Source organism: Morus notabilis, unplaced genomic scaffold, assembly GCF_000414095.1.
Source record: "Morus notabilis unplaced genomic scaffold, ASM41409v2 Scaffold222, whole genome shotgun sequence".
NCBI lineage: Eukaryota > Viridiplantae > Streptophyta > Magnoliopsida > Rosales > Moraceae > Morus > Morus notabilis.
In genome coordinates, this window is record NW_010364464.1 from 29,887 (window position 1) to 50,409 (window position 20,523).

Here is a 20,523-nt window from a genome sequence, read left to right on the forward strand (position 1 = left end):
TAAAAATGTGTTAGTTGGAACATTGGACTCTCAATTTTTTTAATTTTGACATATTGGCTTTTAATTACCTTGAATTAATTGAGATCTCTAATCAATAAGACTACAACCTTGTTCATTTTACAATTCAAGTCACAACTTATTATATTATTATAGTATTTTTTTTCATAAAAATTTAAATTCTAACTTTCTTGCTACAATATTTTTCTATCACATACACAACTCAAGTTCTGAACTTGAGGTTTGAAACAAACACACCCTACTTCATCAAAGATTGAAAATTTTATGGTTCTAATTGTTAACTTCTAAAAAAAAAGGTCTAAATGTTAAAATTAAAAGTTTTGAGTCTAACTTGAAAATAAAGGAGTTTCTATGAAAGAATTGAAAAAAAAATGAACTACTTTTATTAATTTTGTTATGTATATTTTTTTAATTTGATGTTCACTGAAAATAATTAAAAGATTTAAAAAATTTGATAAGAGAGAAAATTATAACAAAAATATTAACTTTAAATTTTTATAGGAAAAAATAACGTAGTTAATTATCAACATTGCATCCTTCAATTATAGGTTCTCGCTCGCTACTTAAAAGTCTTTAGAAAGACTGACGAGATTCCAGTCTTCCAATCCTGCGGTTGTTCATCATGGAAAAAGGTTGAAACTTGCAGATTGCCTCGATCCCAAAACCCAAGTGGTCAAAAAGCACTGAACCACCCTATAAACTTGAACCGCCACTGCAAGAAATCATTTCTCCCCAATAAAGCAAAGATTATTTTTATTTTTATTTTTATTTTTATTTTTTTTGACCTTATGGTCTTCTACTTCCTCTGCCTCCGCGTTTCCTCGGAAACAAACAAAGTACCGACAAGACAAGTGAAAAACAAACAAGTTCGGATTAGTCGTTAGAAAAAGTTTTTCTGACAAACTGGGCTAGAGAAGAAGAGAATATTGCATTGAAATTTTTATTTGAGTGATGATGACTTGGGGAGTTCTTCTAACGACTTTATCCACCGTGTTTTCCTGGTACGTTAATCATCTTTGTCCTCTTTTTTTTTTTTTCAAGTCTTTCTTTGTTCAAGGTTATTCAGTTGTGTTTGGAAGTCTTTTTGGCTATGTGATCTGTGCTAGTTGTCGTTTCTTTTTCTCAACATTTTTCATTCTGTTTGTGGTTATTTTGAGTAAGTTTTAAGTTAATTTTATATTTCGAGTTTTGTTCAATTGCACTGATTTTTTTTTTTCCATATTTTTTGTAGGCCTTCATTCACATGGGTTCATCTTTTCTGGGTTTGTTTTACTTTCTGTATGTGACTTCAATTTATTGTCGTTTTTGCAGGTATGCTTCAGTTCGAGCAATAGAGAGTGATTCCCAATCAAGAAATCAGCAGTGCCTTAGTTATTGGGTTCTGTTTGCTTTGGTTAGGATGTCGGAATCTGCGCTTTCTAAGCTTCTGAAATGGTGATTTCAGGTTTTGGAATTTCATGCTTACTAAAATGTGAAGAGAAGAAAAGGGAAGGAAAAAAAAAATCTACTTCATTCTGGGTTCTGACACGTTTTATGTTCTGGAATGAAAAACTAGAAACAAATTGATGTAGAAAAGACGACAAGTCGTTTGTCTATGTGATTCACTAATTTTAGGCTTGTTTTCACATTGAACTTGCACATCTTGTAGTTTTATATTATCTATGCGAGAAACTTTATTATTATTATTATTATTATTATTTATTGTGCTTATTGCCTATGCAAAGCATTGTATTGTAAGTGCATGCGAATGTTGCCGTGTAGAATTTTGATTCTTCTTGTGCATCGTGAAGAAAATTTCCGAGTTTTTACTTCCTTTTAGTCATTTGGGGTTTCTCATGTTACAGATTCCATGTTGATTCATAAAGATTTTACTTGGGAACATAGATCTTAGCTTAGCATGTTATAATGCAATTTGAAACGGAGTAATAGTTGAAAGAAAAATAAGATACTTTTGGTTTTTGAGAGACTTGTTTAAAAGTCTTCAAGCTAACAACATCTTTTGTAACTTTGACTGATAAACTGAAGAAGTTCATGTGATTTTCGCGGATTTTAGTTTTATTTTGTGTTTTCGTGTTATGTATTTCTATTGATTCTTTTTGCCTGTTTTCATGTCAGGCTTCCGTTTTGGCCTTATGCCAAAGGTGTTATTAATATTTTCCTAGTGATACAGTGCTTCGCTGGTGATTGTTATGTTTACAATCACTTCATCAGATCCTATATTTCGGGCACTTCAATCTTAGGGAAATTGGACTGATTGTCTGTTGACTCCATCCCAAGCGAAGGAGGTTTCATCTCGAGTGAACCGGACAACTTTGTTCATGTAGTTGAGAAAATTATTTCTGAAAGTGAAGTTTATGAATCAAATAGATGCGGCGCACGTCTGGTAGGCCTGCATTTTTAACTTTGCCAACTATTTACAAACAACTACACTATTTGCGGTGGCAGATTATTATACATGGATGTGAAAATACTCCCAATACTTACAAAGATTTAACTTCCTCTTTATTAACCCATAATCTCTGCATTGAAGCTTTTTAACTAAAAGATTAGCCACATTTAAAGCCTTCAGCAGCCTACACATACAATCAACTCCATGACCAGTCATTTGTAGGGTGGTAAGGCTGCCCATCTTTGACAAGGTCTTGTGTTGTCATTCCCACCGCAGTGGACGGGGTATAGATCCACTTCGTGAGAGATCCATATGCCCCGTCAGGATGGACTGCCTTCTCGGGTTTATCTGGGCAGGCCACCCTCTATCCTTATAACCCTTTTTCATTAGTAAATAAAATACAATTAGCTCCACTGCATGCACAAATCGGTAACCAAATCTATTGCAAAGCCAGCATGAAGAAGAGTCCTGTCTCTCTCTTTTTGAGTTTTTCTCTATGTTTTTATTTTATATGCGATAGGTGATCGGAATGCGCAATGAACAAAATTTTTCATATTTGTGTGTGACAGGGAAAGGGTGTGTTCAGTCATGAAACAACAGAAAGCCAGAATACTTATTCTACTATTCAAAGAAGAGTTCAAAAGGAATGGTGTTGTGCTCTTTGTCTGATAAGCACTACGGGCCAAAAATATCTGATAGGACATCTGGAGGGGAAGAAGCACAAGGCCAAAGAAGAAGATTTGATACTCTACAAACAGACAAGAAAGAATGGCAGATCTCAACCAATGTTCAAGAAAACTAATGGGATTTTGGTTGAGAATCTTAACCATATAGCTGTCAACCTGGAAAAGTATCTAAACCCAGTTAGATCAATTACATTATGCAAATGGGAGAAGCCTAAGTCTGGTTGGACAAAACTAAATACTGATGGATCCATAAACTCTAAAAGCGCTGGTTTTGGCGGTTTACTTCGAGATTTCAAGGGTGATCCTATTTGTGCTTTTGTCTCCAAAGCTCTAACAGCTGACATTTTCTCGGTCGAACTTTGGACTATATGGAGAGGCCTTGTTCTTGCCTGGGGTCTTGGTATTAAAGTCATATGGGTTGAGTCCGATTCATTGAGTGTCGTGAAGACCATTAATAGAGCTCAATCCCACAATCCGAATGCTATAACCTTCTCCTGTTTGAGCTGCATATGGGAGCTTTTAGGGAAGTTTGACAGATGTAAGGTATCTCATTCATGGCGCGAGACTAATGCTGCAGCTGATTATCTTGCAAAGATGAACCTTTCAGAAAATGATGTTGTTTTATGGCGGAATGATTTTCCTGAAAAACTTTGCAGAATTATCGAAGATGATGCCCAAGGGAGGACATATTTTCGGGATAACTCCTGATTTCCCTAGGTTTCCTGAAAGACTATCACCACAACAACATAGAAAATCAACTTAAAAATAGCCGTTGCTTGTTTCTGTCGCAACTTGCGGAGATGAACTGAATTGGCATGAAAATTAAGATGCTGTTGAAACAAGTTAAGCGATTGTTTAATTTTATGGCTGTGTTAAAAGCCTTTGTCTTACCTAACCATTATGGCTCTGCTTAGAAATGTTCTTGTATACACAGAAATACATATAGAATTAGTAGACGGCGACAATCTCGGCAGAGATGACGCAACTTTTCGCTGCCTGCTATGGCAATTTTTACTTGCCAGATTAAACAAGTACATTCCTCATCTCATACATCATATTTCTTGCGGGACACGGCACATTTGGTAAACATCTTCGGTAATCTTTTTGGAGTAATCTAGGTGTGTCAAAAGTTTATTTGAGGAGTATACTTGAGGGAAAAGGAAGTAGCAGAAACCGCGCTTATGAGACTTTCAAATCTGCGGGTGTTGCCCGCTTTTGCCATCATTTTTATCGGGTTTTCCTTTACTTGTTTTCTTTGTTTACCTCTAAGAAGTAGGAATATGTCTCAAGTCGTTGCTTTTCCACCAAGGAATTGTAACTTTTCTCATCTTATCGAAATGTGCATGTGGGATTGTGTGTTGAAAGCCCGGGAGTAATATGCGTTTTTTATGCTATGCATTTTTTTTTTTTTTTTTCACGTGTTTTGGAACTTGGAATAGCTCTCCACAGAAGGACTTTTCTTTCTTTTTTTTTTTTTTCTGAAGAAACAAAAGCTCAAATTTTAGTGACGCGGAAATGACACCACCGTTCGAGTAGAATACGTTAGGTCCTTTGCATTCAATGTGTGGGCTTCGTGACTTTCAAAGTGATGGAAAAAATGAAAGACGAGATAGCACTAATGATTATTATTTTCTCATGAAAAAAGTACAGTAATTCATACACAAGTCTTATACCCAGTAGGCAAATTAAATTATGAAGCGTTGCAAATTTTTGAGTTTCAACCTTAAGTCTTGCTTTCTATAAATCTTTCCATGTAAGGGGGTTTAAGCAACACCGTGCCTGGTAGGCATGTTCTCTCTCTCTCTCAAACATGAGAAATATGTGTGTTTGAAACTCGTTCTAAAATGATTTTATTTTTTATATAAAAATAAAAATAAAAATATTTTCTATATGAAAATAAAAATAAAAATATTTTCAATCTCATACATAAATTATTTTTAAAAATGTGTTTTGTAGTTTTATTAAGAGATTATTTTCAGTGAAAAAAACTCATTAATGTCTCTCTTTCTCTCTCTCTCTCTGCTTGAGAGATGACAAAACAAAAACAAAAACAAAAAAAAACTACTAAAAATCGTTTTTTATTTCGCTCTCATTTTACACTAAACCAAAAAATTATTTTCATTTCTGTTTTTTATTTTTATTGCGTTAAATGCCGTTTTAAAAACGTTTTTATTTTATTTTTTTCAAAAAACGTGAAAAATAAAAACGGGATCAATTCCAATCACGCCGTAATTTTCTATTAGTCAAAAGATTAATAATTTCATAGTTACTACACCAATAGAATAGTAAAAAAAAATCATAATTGTAGGTTAATACTCTGGTTTAGCTAAGACGTAAACAATGTTCCCAACAACCATATCAATATTTCCCACTCACCAATATATATATATATATATATATATATATTTAAAAAAATGATTACTTGTTGCACCCACTTATCGTTCAAAAAAAAAGGGTCGCTAAAAAAAAGTAAAATTTTGTGATAATATAAATGTTCATGTTATGGTTAAGAGATAACTTTATTATCTTTAGTGTTGCAAAAAAAAAAAAACTATGCCCAGCACTTCTAAACCTTTAAGAATTTATAAGCTACTTACACAATAAACTAAACATACATATAAACTTAAGGGCTCGTTTCAGGGTGTTTAATAAATTGTATTTTTGTCCAATAACTTTTAAAAACTGTTGCCAAACATTAAAATTTAAAGCAGGTCATGAATTATTTTTGCACAATGTCTTTTACTATCATTGTCCAAATTTACTAAAATATCTCTAATAATAAAGGTTAATTCTCTATCCATCCATTTTATTTTTCATACCAAATTAAAATATATATTTAAAAATTAAAAATATTCAATAAATATACTATGCTAAATTTACTGAAATATTTTTTATACTTATTTAAATATTTGAAAATAACAACAATACATAATATATTTAACGATTTATATTGTAAAAATATTTTAAATAATAAATTAAAATCATGCATTTTTTTAGTATTTTGGTGTAAAAATATTATGAATATTGACTTAAAAATTAGCACAAATATTTATCGTTAGTTTCACTTCTATTTTTAAGATTAATATTCATAATATTTTTACACTAAAGCACTAAAAAGATGTATGACTCGAATAAAATTATTAGGAAAACCATACACAAATTCACTAATTTCAGCAAGAATTTTTTCTGTATACCTCCATTTTATTTTACTAGGAAATTGCGAACGTCGCCACCTCAGTCGCTTCAAGATTGGTATAAGCACGTACTGACCGGGGGAAGGGGGTAAGATGTAGAATCCTCTTATTTTTGTTTTCTCCTAAGTTTCCTTTTCCCTCCTCGTATCTCTCAATCAGAAGCTGGAGAAGAGAGATGGCATATGAGAAGTGGAACTCACTCGAATAGAGAGAGTATAGGCTCACTCACAGGTCGGGCTAGTACCGCAAACATATTTTAAGTGCAAGTCAGAAATTTTACTTTTTATTATTGATTAACAACATTTTTAGTAAAAAAAATACCAACAAAAGAATATTAATCAAGTAAAAACCCTAACTCTTACAATTTAAATAGATATTGCAATGTTTTGACCACTCACCCGCGTAAAAACCCTAAATAATGAACAAATAATTTCATTGAGAATAATGGATTACTGTCAAAAAGAAAATCACAAAAACACACTTAAAATAATATAATAAAATAAATATATGATTATATACCTCGGTACGGTCCTTAACAAAACTATGTGTTTTTGTTCATTTGATTTAAAAGTCTTATTTTGTTCTCTTTTTTTTTAAGTTCTTTTTCTTTGGCCTGATCAAATCATGATTCAAATTATATTGTTATAATGTTTTCTCTTACCTAAATTTAAATTTAATTTTTTTATTATAATATTTTTTTCTCAAGTACACAACTCAAATCATGTTTTGAATTGTGCAAATAAACACTTATCTTTCTCTAAGAGTATATCTCCTTAATAAAAATAAATAAATAAAAAAAGGCATCCAACTTCGGCAACTGGCTTGTTTTTGCAACCGACGAACCCAACGAAGAAAAGGCCCCTTTGCTGCAGTAGGCGATAGATCCGTAATGCGTTAAATTGTATAATTTTAAGAATAGTATGAGCAAAGTTTCAAATGAAATTCAACTATGATCGAACCTATTTTATGTATAATCAACATCACAATAGCATGTGACCTTTTATATACTTGGACGGATTAGAAGCAAGAAATTTGTTAAAAAGGAAGAAAAAGAAAAAGCGGATTGGCAAATTAAAAAAACTGCCAGACGCATTTCCATTGGCAATAGACAGACGACTGTACAGTTTATAAACATGTATTAACTCAAAACTTAAAAATATCTTATATGCCCACCTATTCTACCCAATTCCCATTAACATTTTAAGCATAATCTATATAGTATCTACATAATCAACCACTTTTGATAAACCTCCCCCAAAAAATCCCGTTATAATTTAATCAGCCAAATCCGAACCCTTCGTTGGCCTCGTGAATCGCAAGAAGCAACCTCTCCTCCAGATGTTGTTTAGAAGGATACTCTGGAAGATCCAACTGATTGAAACTGCAAATTAACCAAGTAGGATTATCACAGGTTATTCTTTGTACAATTTCTTTTCTTTTTCCAAAAAAAAAAAGGGAAAAAAAAAGAAACGGATTGTGACAAGATCGAGACTGTGTTGGAAGGAAAAAGGATCATAAAGTACCAAGTATGCGCAGATGGCAAGTGATCAGGACTGCCATATGCTTTGTGTATCTGGAATTTTTGCGAGCCTGAAATGCCTTGAAGTGCACTAAAACCTTCCAAAGGCACCTGAACCAGTTGAAACATAAATGTTATGATACCAAAAAAAAAAAAAAAGATGAAGAAGAAGAAAGAAAGAAAGAAACACAAAACTCAATAATGATTCCATATGTGTTTTGATCGATGAATGTTGAAGACCACTGGCACCAAGCACCAGATGATAAGGTGAACAATTAAATATGCCGTGCTTGTACTTTTGCTAGGCTAAAGAACCATATGTAGTGTATGTATTTGAATTTGAGAATCGTCTTTTAAATGGTAGTTTGGTTTATACTTTATCATGAAACATGTACAGGACAAAATACCTTTGAGGTGCCAGTCACAAACTGCAACAGACGAGCCTTATCCTCCTTGCTAAAACTTTGGACAACCTCCCAAAACCACTGTATAACAGGAGATGCCGCACTATATCCAGAATATTCAGTATTTGCCCTCATATCATCCACTGAAACCAATGCAATATATTTGTCAGGATTCTATGTCATGTACGTGAAATGAAAGAAAAATAAAAGACGAAACATTCATGAGAAGGAAATTTAAATAAGGCGAGAGAAACTTACAGTCAATATCTGGAAGCCCACTAATCAATAGTTCCAACTCCTTGTCATTGAAAATAGACACAAGTTCGCGGGGAATTAATTCAGTGAATCCTTCCAGAAAAGCATTTATTTGAGGACGAATAGCTGTTGTCAACCTATGCTCAGCAACTAAATCAACATATTGGTGCTTATTATCTTCAGTCACTTTAATATTCCGTCCACCAGGAATCAATTCATAGTCCGTGACCTTCATTTTTAAGTTGGTCAAAATCAGCATTAGCAAGAAAATATTGTGATAAGAAAAATTAGATCAAGATGAAAAGAGGGGCAAAATATTACTTCTGTCCTTTCATACAAAATCAGCTTTTCCTCGTCAGCATCAATGCTGAAAGTAAGGTCCAGAACATCACTGATATCATTCTGCAAAGACGAAAGAGAAGTCAGAATCACCTATCCACATACAGAGCAATAGAAAAGATATATAGAAATAAATACAAGTATATAAACATAGTGTTGTTGGCAATAAGCCTACCTCAAGCATCCATTTGAGGTTTTTAAAGTAATCAGGATCAATGGCTTCAATGTCATGATAAGTGACCTTAGCCCCCAAAATATGCTTGTAGAAAGATCGAGTAAAATGGACATCCAAGAGCTGCCCATCAAAAAGAGCTTTTCCAACCTGTAGATCATAACAAGAAATTAACTCCTGGCACATAAAACAAATACTCCATACAACAAGATCAACGAAAATTTGTGCTCACCACTCGTCCAACAAACTTGAAATATGAAAGATGCTCTGTTTGGTAGACAGAGTTGGGGTTGGGCTGAAACGTGGATTCATTGCCCACTGTTGTAAATAGCAGGGCACCCTTGTCAAAAATAACTCGCGACAACAGCTGATACCATTCCCTGGTAAGTCCCCCAGCATCGATACCTTCCTCTCCTTGAAAGTGAACCGTCAACCTACCCTTCAAATCTTGTGTCGATCGCATGCGCAACTGGTTGTATGAATCTTCAAGAATATAAGCTCTTCTTACTGAGATTCTCAAAGGACTGTGATGATGATCATGCTGGTGCTTTATTTTCGATCTAAAGTGAGAACGCTTATTGTCAAAATCAATAAAGCGCGGAACCTTCAGCAGTAGGGAGAAAGATTTTTCTAGCAAACCAGGATTCTGCCGAATGAAAGCATTAAGCAGTTTTCTGTGCTTCTCTGAGAACTTCACAAAAGCAACGTGTTTTTCATCAGATTTCACAGCAGCACCCGAGGCCTTCTGTCCAGTTGATGTGGTGGCATCTTCAATCTCAGAAACCACAGAAATACTGAAATCATGACCAGGACCCGGCAGTGCAGGATGTAACTTCTCACACACCACAAAGAAAGATTCTATATATGGCAAGATGTTATGAGTTCCAGCAGGCAGAGGAGCGGTTGCACCTGATGGTTTAGATGTTGATGTTCTATAAGAAGTCGACGCATCCGGGGCAGAATCTGAATAGCTCTCTATTTTGCTTATGCAAGTGCTTAACTCCAGCCACAAAGGCTCCAAAGCTGTATTTATGTCCCACACCTGAGAAAGAGGAGCGCCATGCTCCTTTTCAGGTATGGCCTGGGGATCTTTCTCTTTATCACTCAAAGAGGAGACAAGAGAGCTCAATGCCTGCAAAACTCTTAAAATGGCAGCTCCATCAGAAGATGTGGTACTGAGGAGTGCTTTCACTGTTTCACCAAACAACCGCAACTCATCCATAGCAGATTTGGTCAATTTCTGAACGGCTTCTGATAGCTCAGTAATAAACAGGTTACAGTGAGTGGGAGCAATTGCCACCAACTTCTTCATCACCTCAGCTACAAGAGCGTATGCATTATCTGACAATCTGAGAGAAAAACGTAAAGATGTCAAAACACCAAATACACATACAAATCTTTTTGTGCAACAAAGCAAGGGAAAAAGGTGAAAAACCGGTTTGCATTTCTTGCCCTAGACATTGTACGTCTACCGGATGAAATCTTATGAAGCTTAGAACTATCATATACACTACATCATCACAAAATTAAATTAAATTTAAAAGAAAAATGAAGATGCAACGTGTTAGGTATCCTCTACGAACAAGTCAAAAGCATAGACTACTCTGTACCCTTCTCGTGCAAGCAAAGAGCAAAGAAGCCGAAGCTCTGGTTGTGGCAGGTTGAGTAGAACAGTTTGACCATCACATTCATTCTCTGCCCCAGAAGTTGAGGGTTTGGAAGAATCGATGACCTTACTTGATGCACCAGCTCCAGTAGAAGTACCACCAGATTCTGTATTCATCTCAGTATCTGAAGTCAAAAGCTGAGGACCAGATGCATGTTCAGAAGATGAAGATCCAGATTTTACAGATGAACTTGACTTGCTTTCAGCGTTATCAATGATGACCTCCAATAAGTTCAGCAACTGAAAAAAAAAAATGTGAACAAATGATTCAGTAAATCAGTGGAATCTTTAAAAAATAATAATAATAAGAAAAACAATAAATAATCAAAGCTCCAGAAACAGCTTTTCACCTGTTCTAGGTGTGATATACTCCTCAAATAAAGGGGCTGATTCAAAAGGCTCAAAAGCAACACTGTGGATATATATCCTTCCTGATTCTCAGTCTTATTCTGCCCATTCTCTTCAACAATCGTCACAGCTTTGCCAGATCTCTTATCAACACTGTCCTTAGGTTCTTGCTGGACAGAGAGAGGCAGCCGTAGTTGAAGCAAAATCTTTGCCACATACGGATGGTTTCGAGCCAAATAGGTCAGAGTTTCTAGCACACGCCGAGACACCAAAGGAGGAACTCCTACAAATAAGAAATAAATGTAAAATAAGTCAACCACACAACACTAAATGTGAAAATAATATTAAAATGCAGCATAGTGAAGGTACTTCAGCATTGACTCTAAGATCTGATTAAGAGATGAAAAGAACAAGCATTGCTATCAAACTTTGAAGTTTGCAAGACAAGAAGTTTCAAGGAAAAAAATTGATAACATAGGTTTCAATATCAATTAAACTTGAGCTGCACTAGATCAACAAGATAAGTTATCAGCTCTGAACGTCTAACAAGTACATTCATCTTTATGTATTCATGTTGTATATATTGTTATATTTTAAAAAAGCTAATGATAATCATACACATGTTGTAGCCTGCCACAACAAAGAACTTCTCACCACCATTTCTCATTTCTTGTTCGGAAAAAAGGAATGTGGGAAAGACTTACGGGAATTGCGTATTCAATAAAAATAACGCATAACATTAATATATTCATTTACCAAAAATTATTTAATTTTTGAAGTTTGATTTAAATTTATTAATTTTTAGTTCCCAATATTAATCTTATTTTAAAGTAAATGTAGTAGGTCTCACCATCAAAGAACTGAGGACGTGAATACATCACATTTGTCTGGCACGCATAAAGCCGATATGGCGGCTCAGAATCAGATGAAAGACTCGCAGGCTTCCTTGTACCAAAGATTAGCAAGTCCATGAGAATTTTCACAAGCGAAGTTCTCGTTTCACCATGAGCACATAAATTTAACAGAAGCCTTTGCAGCTGGCCTTTGTATAATGGCTGCAAAAATTCCAACCATTAGCTGTTAAATCATAAATAAGAATGCATGAAAAATAGACAAATCCTTTCCTACTAAATACAACCTGAACGATGCGAAGTAGCCGAATCATTGCATGGAGAGCCTCTGTATCAACTAAAGGAATTCCATCAGCTTCAACTACCTTAGCTCCTGTGGACCTACGGGACCCAATGCCCCCAACTCTTTCCAGGCTAGATCCAATACCATCACCTCGTCTAGAAGTCTCGCCTCTACGATTTCTAGGGTATACACCAAATAAGGTACGATTGTAACGATGAGCGAATCTTTCACGCAACATGTTTGCCTCTGCAATTAGAGCCGGCGTGAGGTTGGCAAGTATCGCATCAGATGAAGTTAGAAGCACCTGAACATTTAAAAACAAAAAAAAATAAAGGGATTTTAATTACAATCTAATGACAAGGGACGTAGGCAGTAAAACAAAAATACAAGCACCAAAAAGAAAAAGAGAAGGGAGAAAGTTACCTCCTCACGTAACTCTGAAGGAAATGTTGCAATGATAGAGACTGTGTCCATTTCAACTGGTTGACCTTCCAGTTCTTGGGATTGATGTAACCTTTGAGCTTGCTGTTGTGCTAGAACTTCTGCTCGGATATCCGGGGGAAGGGCTGCAAGGAATTCTGGATCAATATCTCCAGCATTCTGTGGTTCAGCATTTGAAGGAGGAGCTGCCTGACTCTGCTGAGCGGAAAGAACTTCAGCTCGCAACTCCTCAGGAAGGGCATCCAAGAATGCAGGATCAATGGCTCCAGAACCAGCATCACTGTTCATTTGTTGCTCTGTCGCTGGACCATCCTGCTCAGCTTCTCGGCTGGAATTTTCTGAGACTTCAGTTACACTATGAAGGGCCACGTCTCTTGCACTGGCAGTCGAGTTTCCAAAAGACACATTTGTTCTTCTTGTGCGAGCTGAATGTGAATCACCCAATGGCATCCTGTCTGTAGAACCTTGCCTCTCTCCGCCATCATCATGGCCATCGGCACTTCCAATTTCCACATCAAGGCTACGAAGGCTCTCCCCTAAAGTTGCTCCACTTCCACCACTTTCTTGGCTAATAGCTTCTACATCCCGCACAGCTGAATCATTATGTTCAAATTGCATCTCAACTGATTGTGAATGAGTGCTTGCTACATCAGCCGTCTGTAGAGATCCAGTTTCTGCAGGTCTCACATCAGCACTTCCTGATGTATCAATAGCATCCGTTGGAGCAGGCACATTTCTACTTTCAGCATTTACATTGTTCTCAACAGAGACGTCAGGCCTTGGCCCTCCTTCTGATTCTTGTAACTGAACTTCAGCTTTGTCTTCAGGCACTGCTGCTGTGTCCTGATCCGAGGTCTTTTCAGGGGTTGGTCGCCTCAACTGGGAAACAAGTAACTCCTCAAGGCCTTGAGGTACTACACCTGCATTTGATCCACCACCTTGCTGGTTATCATCTATCCACAAGTTCAAGCGGTGTCCATGACGCCCATTTCTCAGTGATCGGAAAACGGCATCAAGGCGTGATGAGGTGTTCTCTGAATTCCTATCTGGTAAGGGAATATCACGAACATTCTCTGAAAAAGTGAGTTTCCAGCATCAGATATTAGCAGAAAAGACAGAAAAATATATGTACATGTCTAACACTCGATCAAAGAACACAAAAACAGGGTAGCAAGAATCAAACAACAAAGTTCTCTCTTTAAAAGGGGAAAAAAAAATTAACAAAACAGAAACAAAGGTGTACCTGATTGCCCTGGAGGGGCTGGGTGGAGTGAAGGTCCCACCAAAAGAGGGTGCCGTGATGGAGCAGCACTCTCACCAGTTCTGCCCAAGAGACTGTAAATGGAAGTAGTGCGCCCTTGACGTCTGGAGCCAAAAACTTCCACAGGCATCACATGGAGCGCTTCATTGGGGAAATTGTGATCTCTACTGAAAACCTCAATATGGTCAAATACATTAATCCCATTGATGCCCTCCTCCAGCCGCAATATAACTCCATCTTCATCGTCCTCATCATCTTCATCATCTTCTTCCAATACTTCCTCATCAAATTCCTCATCATCAATCTCATGATCATCTTGATCGGTATCGGGGTGAGTCAGGTGATGGGCTTCATCTTCCATATCATTATGCTCCTCATCATCCTCATCTTCATCTTCATCTACTTCATCTCCATCATCCCCAGACATCTCTTCATCATCTTCATCGTCATCCTCATCATCCTCGTCAAGATTTTCTTGCACATGAGGTTGAATTTCGAATGGCATGCCCATTGCATCAATGCCATTTTCAAGACCCCGAGTATCCTCAGAAGTTTCGTGCATATAATCATCTTCAGTAGCAGGAGCAAAACCACCATCTAGATCTTGGTCATGTTCCATATCATCTGTCACAGCCTCAGAGCCAGCAAAGGATTGCACAGTATTATAAGTCTCAATGTGCTCCGGTGGCACAGAATCGTGAAGGGATTGGGACACTGCACCCATTGATTGGGAGGTGTCACCAACATTGTCTGCCCTCCCATGTTGACTTTGATCAGTATGTTTGGTGGAAAGGTCACCCTTCCCTGTGTTGGAATCGGCAGAATGGACATGTTCTTTACTTACCAACTCTAAAGCCTTGATAAGACCCGTAACAACTTTAGGTGCATCGGCATGGTCCAGGTCCAACACTTGCAGAGTTCGAGTCAGTGAACCAACCAGACCAACATCTATAAAGGTGGCAGCAGCTTCCGCTGAGATGTATGAGCCAGTAGGCGTGCGAGCAGCTAGAACATCATTAAGCAGATCAATAAATGCTTGTGTATCATTTTTGGGTTGCCGAGGACCATTACCTGAGTCAACAAAGTCATTAAAAATGAAACTGATCTCAGTAAAAACTCTTCTCCTTGCTTCTGAAGAACGAACACAAGATGCAACCAAAAATTGGCTAGCCCTGCTTGCTAATTTGTGCCTCCAATCACCATCTGTTCTCTTTTCCTTTTTTGCACTTCTAGAATATGTAAGGAATTTATGAAGAATGTGATGAAATATTCCACCACTGTTCACAGCAGTAATACCCTTTTGATGACAGTCATCTCTTCGAAGCAAAACATGAGCAGAGGAAGCGTACATCAATAGAATCTCTGTCAGAAGCTTAAGAATAAATACAACCTTCGCAAGAGATGCAGAAGCTTCCTGGTTACTGGTTTTGTTATCTTCAGATGTAGTGACAACGGCTTTTCCCTTTCCTTTAACAGCAGCAACATCAATCTCCATGTCTGTTGACGATGGGGTACCAAGCGGCACATCTGAGGCAACATCATCTTTCAGGGGAGGTATATAGGCACAGACAGAATCCAAAAGAAGCTCAATAACAGTGACAAAACTCTGAGGGTATTTTCGATGAGCTTTGGCACTTTTTGGATTTGAATCATTAACTTTGCCATGCCCATTCCCAGAAGTCGCTGGATTAATATTACCCAAAGCATTTTTCCCATCACTTGATTGTTTGTCTTTCTCCTTCTCTTTGCTTTTATCTTTCTCACGATCCTTCAGCAAGACAATGTAGGGCCTTTCACCAACCATTTCAATTTGGCAAACAGACTGAGCAGCCCTCATAAAAATCACTGGATCGCGGGAAATCGCAGAGCTTAAACTTGATAGAAAGTTTCGGGGAGAAACTCTTCCATTTGAATGTCTGTTAGCAGCAGCAACAAGGCTGTGCCTTATCTCAAATTCCATTGCCTGCTGAAGCGTTTGAGGATCTTCCAGGACATGACGTATAATCGTGGCAGCAACATTGTCAAACCCAGGAAAGAGGCTACTTGTCGGCAAAGTAAGCAGTAAACTTAAACCCCCAGCATCAAGAAAACTAACAGCAACAGAATGTGCTCTGGTGAGAGTAGAGCATAGTTGCAAAACGGCATGCATTGTTTCAGATGGAAGCTGGCTCTTGATACAAGAACATGCAATCTCAATCAGTCTTTTCTGGTCCTTTAAGTCTATATGTTTCAAAGACAGCCCCAACACAGACTGCAACCTATTTTGCTTATCCTCATCAATGCTTATGGAGCCCTGCTGACCACTAATACTGTCCTTTTTCAACTGCTCTGCAATTTCAGAATTCAGTTTTTGATCCACCTGCAAGAGCCGATCAATAGCAAGAAAAGCTGTTGTGACCCACTTTGGTACTTGACATTTCTCCCTGTCAACTAAACCAGAACTAGACTCCCATTTAGAAAGCAGATCTGAGGCAACTCTAACCAGACCACTATTTGAAGCAACTTCACGTGCCACTGCATCATCTTGAAAAATTAAAGCAAGAACATGAAAAAGAGCAGATAGCATGGGAACATTTCCCCCATCAGCAACCAGACTACACTCTTTTACTCTGTCAACAATAAAGGTCATGATATTAGACCTATATTGACCATCGTTTTGGGAACACATCATTGCCAGCAGATCTCGAACTGGAAAAGCAAGAGGTTCTTTCATTTGCAAAAGCTTTGCGCATGTAGATAATAATTCTTCAATGGGAGGAAGCTGAACCATCTCTTCTTCTAGCTGCTTAACGTTGTCATTTGCGCCAGCTTCCTTATTTTCTGATTCAGAGTTCCCAAGAGACATCGCGAGTGCACGGGCAAGTTCATCATCTTCCTGAGTGTCCTCCGGATGGGAGAATAACCACTCCATTGCCAACTCCACGCTATTTGATCCAACTTGTCTCAGAGCTTCTTCTGCCCTGGGCCTAGAAAAGCCCATCTCCACAATTGTTGAAATAGCTGTCTCATTTGGAGGAGGGGCAGCAATACGAGCACTACTGTTGCTATTAACATTTTTCACTTCAACCCCCGAGTAAACGTGCCTAATGATAGAAATCACAGTAGTAATGAAATCATGACTGCAATCAATAAATTGTGGGTGTGACCAAACTGGAAGCACAGCTTTCAGCACCATGGATTGAAGGACCTTCACAAAAGTCTCGGCATCACGTGGAAAGGGGACATTCCCACTTGTTATGGGTTGCGTGAGCAAGTGTTTTGTAAAAGGAGACAAAATGAAAGAAGACGTGACCAGGTGGTCCATCAGTTTACCATAGCTAGCTAAAGGACCATAAATCCATGAGTGATCAGTGTCTTCCTTTTCATCCTGCTTTAGAACCACATCATCAGTTTCCATAGGAGATGCAGGCGCCCTATTTACTGTGAACAACAGTTGACTGGTAGCTTCAAACGTGGTCAAAAGTGATTGCAATACTCCATGCCCATACAGGCAATTTAGTAGAACAGGATTACAAGAATCCGGTCTCTCCAATAGACTGCCATCAATGAAGTCAATCACCTTACCAAAGTAACGACACTTTGTTGACACAGACACCTCAGACGCAGAAGCATTTACATGCCCCCCAAAATTCATGTGATCCAATGTAATGGCAGCAAAGGAGGAAGCCACTGATTTTGAGGAAGGGGAAACATTCACAATATCATCCCGTCGGCGAGAAGGAAGCAACATTACCCTTCCCAACTCTTGAAACAGATGGGTAATGTGAAAAGAAAGTGATCTCACCATATCACAGCATGAAGTATAATAGGATCTTTGCTCCTTTCCACTAAGACCAACACCAGAATCTGAAGATCCGGATTGATTTAACTGATTACCAGCTCCGAACCGCAGATTTGACGAACCATCAGTACTTGTCCTTTGTTGAGAACTAGTGGCACGGCCAAGGTCATGATACAGGCTTATAAGGTCAAAAAACTGAGATTCAATACTCCAACCCGATGTCCTCCTTCTCAATAATGGATCAAGGAACTGCCTAAAAGAGTTAAATCTTTGCTCTTCACTCTCATATGTAGGCATTTCTGACTGTTGTGACTCAGCAGGAGAATCAACACCCTCATCCTCTGTCCCAGGCTTGGCATCTTCAAGAAGAGCAATCTGCCAAAGAACTTCACGATGGACACACCCTATATCTTCAAGCACATCTTTGCTACCAGTTCCAAATTCAGTCAGTAAGGCAGTTATCCAGCGGTTGTCTTTTGAGGCAGCAATAAACAAAAGAAATTCAACAAGGAAAAGTGACGAAAATATTGCACCATCTGCAGTCATCCTGGGATCTAATAAAGACCCTGAAACTAATTCAAATCCAGTCAAAGCTTTCTTCAGATGATCCCTAAGAAAGGAGCAAAATGCACGGGCAAGTGCAGCAGAGTGATGTTGCGTAAAACCCTTGAAGACCATGGTGCTGTGTAAAGCAATAGACATTCCATCAGATGATTGAACAATCCTAGGCCGTAATAGAAGCCTCAATAACGCTTCAATTCCGGACTTCTCAACAAATAATCTACATGTTTCAGAATTCTCCATTGTTCTGTGAACCAGTACCATCAGATGGAAGATTGATAGCTGAACAAACTGCTCATCACTGATTCCCTCTGCAGATGAATCTACTGCACTAACCAGACGGCAATGGCCTTCATTTTCTTTGTCTTCAGAATCCGTTTCCATTGCAGCACTTCCATTAACTTTTCCAGATGTCCCTGTACCATTATTGTCAGCAAAAGAAGTAACTTTTTCAATAATTTCAACGATTATATCGACACCAGTGCTTCTTAGTGAAGAAACATGGCGTAAAAGCTCTTCCACAGCATTTGCCAAAGGAACAATAGCATCATTCATTGCTACAATATACTTCTTGCTAGTGAAAATGTCGACAAGAAAACGTAATGCGGAACTTTCCTTCACTGCCTCCAAGCCTTTGGCATTCAGACAAATGGCACCAAGACCATTAGGTACACAGGTAAGAGCTTTAGAAGAAGGCAGAATTCCAGCTACTACTGAAGATAAAAATGCATCTGGAAGACCCATTTCATGCAAAGAAGAAAAAGAAGTTGGGTCTTTGTGGATTATTTCACTCATAACTGTCACAGCGGAGTGATATATGTCACCACCAAACTTCTCTACGTTTCCAAATATCAGAGACAGAGTTGCAGGTAAAGAATTGTCATGAGAATGTTGAGATCTAGAAGAGTTCCCAGGAGCATATGTAGCAGAACCAAGTGCCTTCAATGAAACTTTAATGAGTCTCTTTTGAGAATACAACTGGTCATCACCATATCTTGAGCTTTCACCAATCACCATTGAATTATCATCAACTGCATCAGATCCAATGACTCTACGCACCTCTATCTGTAGTCTCTGAGCAAGAAGTTCAACTCCACCCAACTCCTTAAAAAGAGAAACAGCTGAACTACTGTAATCCATGAGCTTCTGAAGAGTTTTCACAGCAAAACAGACTAGATGCAAATGCATGGGATCAGAATCCTCCAAAAGTGGTAAAAATGTAGGAACCATGCCTGAGCCCCTTATATTACTCCCTGTAGTTGATGATGAAACCACATGGAGCAAATAAAATTGGAGAAGGGCTTCAACAAAGGCAAGTGAGGAAGGATCATTGGAGTTCTTAAGCGATAAAACAGCCTTCTGAAGCACATTCAGGAGTATCATACGGTTTCCCCCAGCAAAACTGATACTAGATCCGCTCAAAATGCGTGCTCGCTCATGAGATGCAGAATATGCGGCTAACTGAGCTCCTAAAGCAAGCATTGCAAGTGTTCTAATGTTCCCAGAAACAGTTTCTTCAGAGCGTACAATCCTGATCAGTTCATTTGTATACTCTGGCTCATTTGCAAAAAAGGACACAAGTTCTTCATGAGCATCACTAGACTGAACAAGAACAACAAACGCAAGAAGGCAAATCCTGCTATACAGCCTGCATATTCTGGGAGAACGGAAGGCACGGGCGTATCTGATTCTAGTCAACAATGAGAACCGGAGATCAGGAGGCACCTTGAACTCCTCAATGCACTGTTTCATTATTGTTAGATCATCTTCCTTGTGCAAATGCACATCAGGAATCTGTATAACTCTTAAACTAGAAGAATTTACATCAATACAGCTCCCTTCTGTGCTTTGGGGATGCCCATGTACCTCAAAATAAAGGGTAGATCCTACCCGGTACTGGGACTTGTCACTATCAACTTCTACATCTGATGGGAACAAATGCAGCCCATCACCTTGGATAGTCTCGTTTTCCATAACACATGAATATAAACCCAGACCCTCTTCCTTGCTTCCCCATCCCTGTGCTAGAGAGATGAGATAGCTGTTCACTGGACCACAACCAATCAACTTTCCACTTCCATGCAGTTTGGAAGGATTAATTTTTACAAGTGCAGACAGTGTTTCCAGCGTTGCTATAAGAACCTCAGGATCGGTTGATGCAAGTAGGAGCTTGAAATGCTGAAGAAATATGACAGAATGTTAGACACATTACTTTCTTCTAATAAGAAAACTCCATTTTATTGATAATTAATCAAAAACAAAGGAAAAAGGATAAGGGTTCCTCAATCAGCAATACAAGAAAAAAAAAAGGGGGGGGGGGGGAAAAAAAGGAAAAAAAAAAAAAAAAAAAAAAAA

At 37.9% G+C, this 20,523-nt stretch overlaps 1 protein-coding gene across 2 annotated transcripts in view; it reads right to left on the bottom strand.

Annotated features, from left to right (window-relative positions):
- Positions 1–7,348: 7,348 nt before the first annotated feature.
- The window catches only part of LOC21385314 (E3 ubiquitin-protein ligase UPL2), a 15,867-nt gene continuing 2,692 nt past the window's right edge, over positions 7,349–20,523 (bottom strand). For both annotated transcript variants that reach the window (XM_024171211.1, XM_024171210.1), the window contains exons 5-17: positions 13,809–20,346; positions 12,548–13,638; positions 12,129–12,428; positions 11,841–12,045; positions 10,993–11,273; positions 10,587–10,882; positions 9,209–10,325; positions 8,980–9,126; positions 8,787–8,867; positions 8,469–8,694; positions 8,214–8,353; positions 7,811–7,917; positions 7,349–7,668 (exon numbers count right to left, since the gene is read on the bottom strand). In XM_024171211.1, the coding sequence (XP_024026979.1) occupies positions 7,566–7,668; positions 7,811–7,917; positions 8,214–8,353; positions 8,469–8,694; positions 8,787–8,867; positions 8,980–9,126; positions 9,209–10,325; positions 10,587–10,882; positions 10,993–11,273; positions 11,841–12,045; positions 12,129–12,428; positions 12,548–13,638; positions 13,809–20,346 (10,632 nt within the window). In that variant the 3' untranslated portion in view covers positions 7,349–7,565. The remainder of the gene's footprint in view (positions 7,669–7,810; positions 7,918–8,213; positions 8,354–8,468; positions 8,695–8,786; positions 8,868–8,979; positions 9,127–9,208; positions 10,326–10,586; positions 10,883–10,992; positions 11,274–11,840; positions 12,046–12,128; positions 12,429–12,547; positions 13,639–13,808; positions 20,347–20,523) is intronic.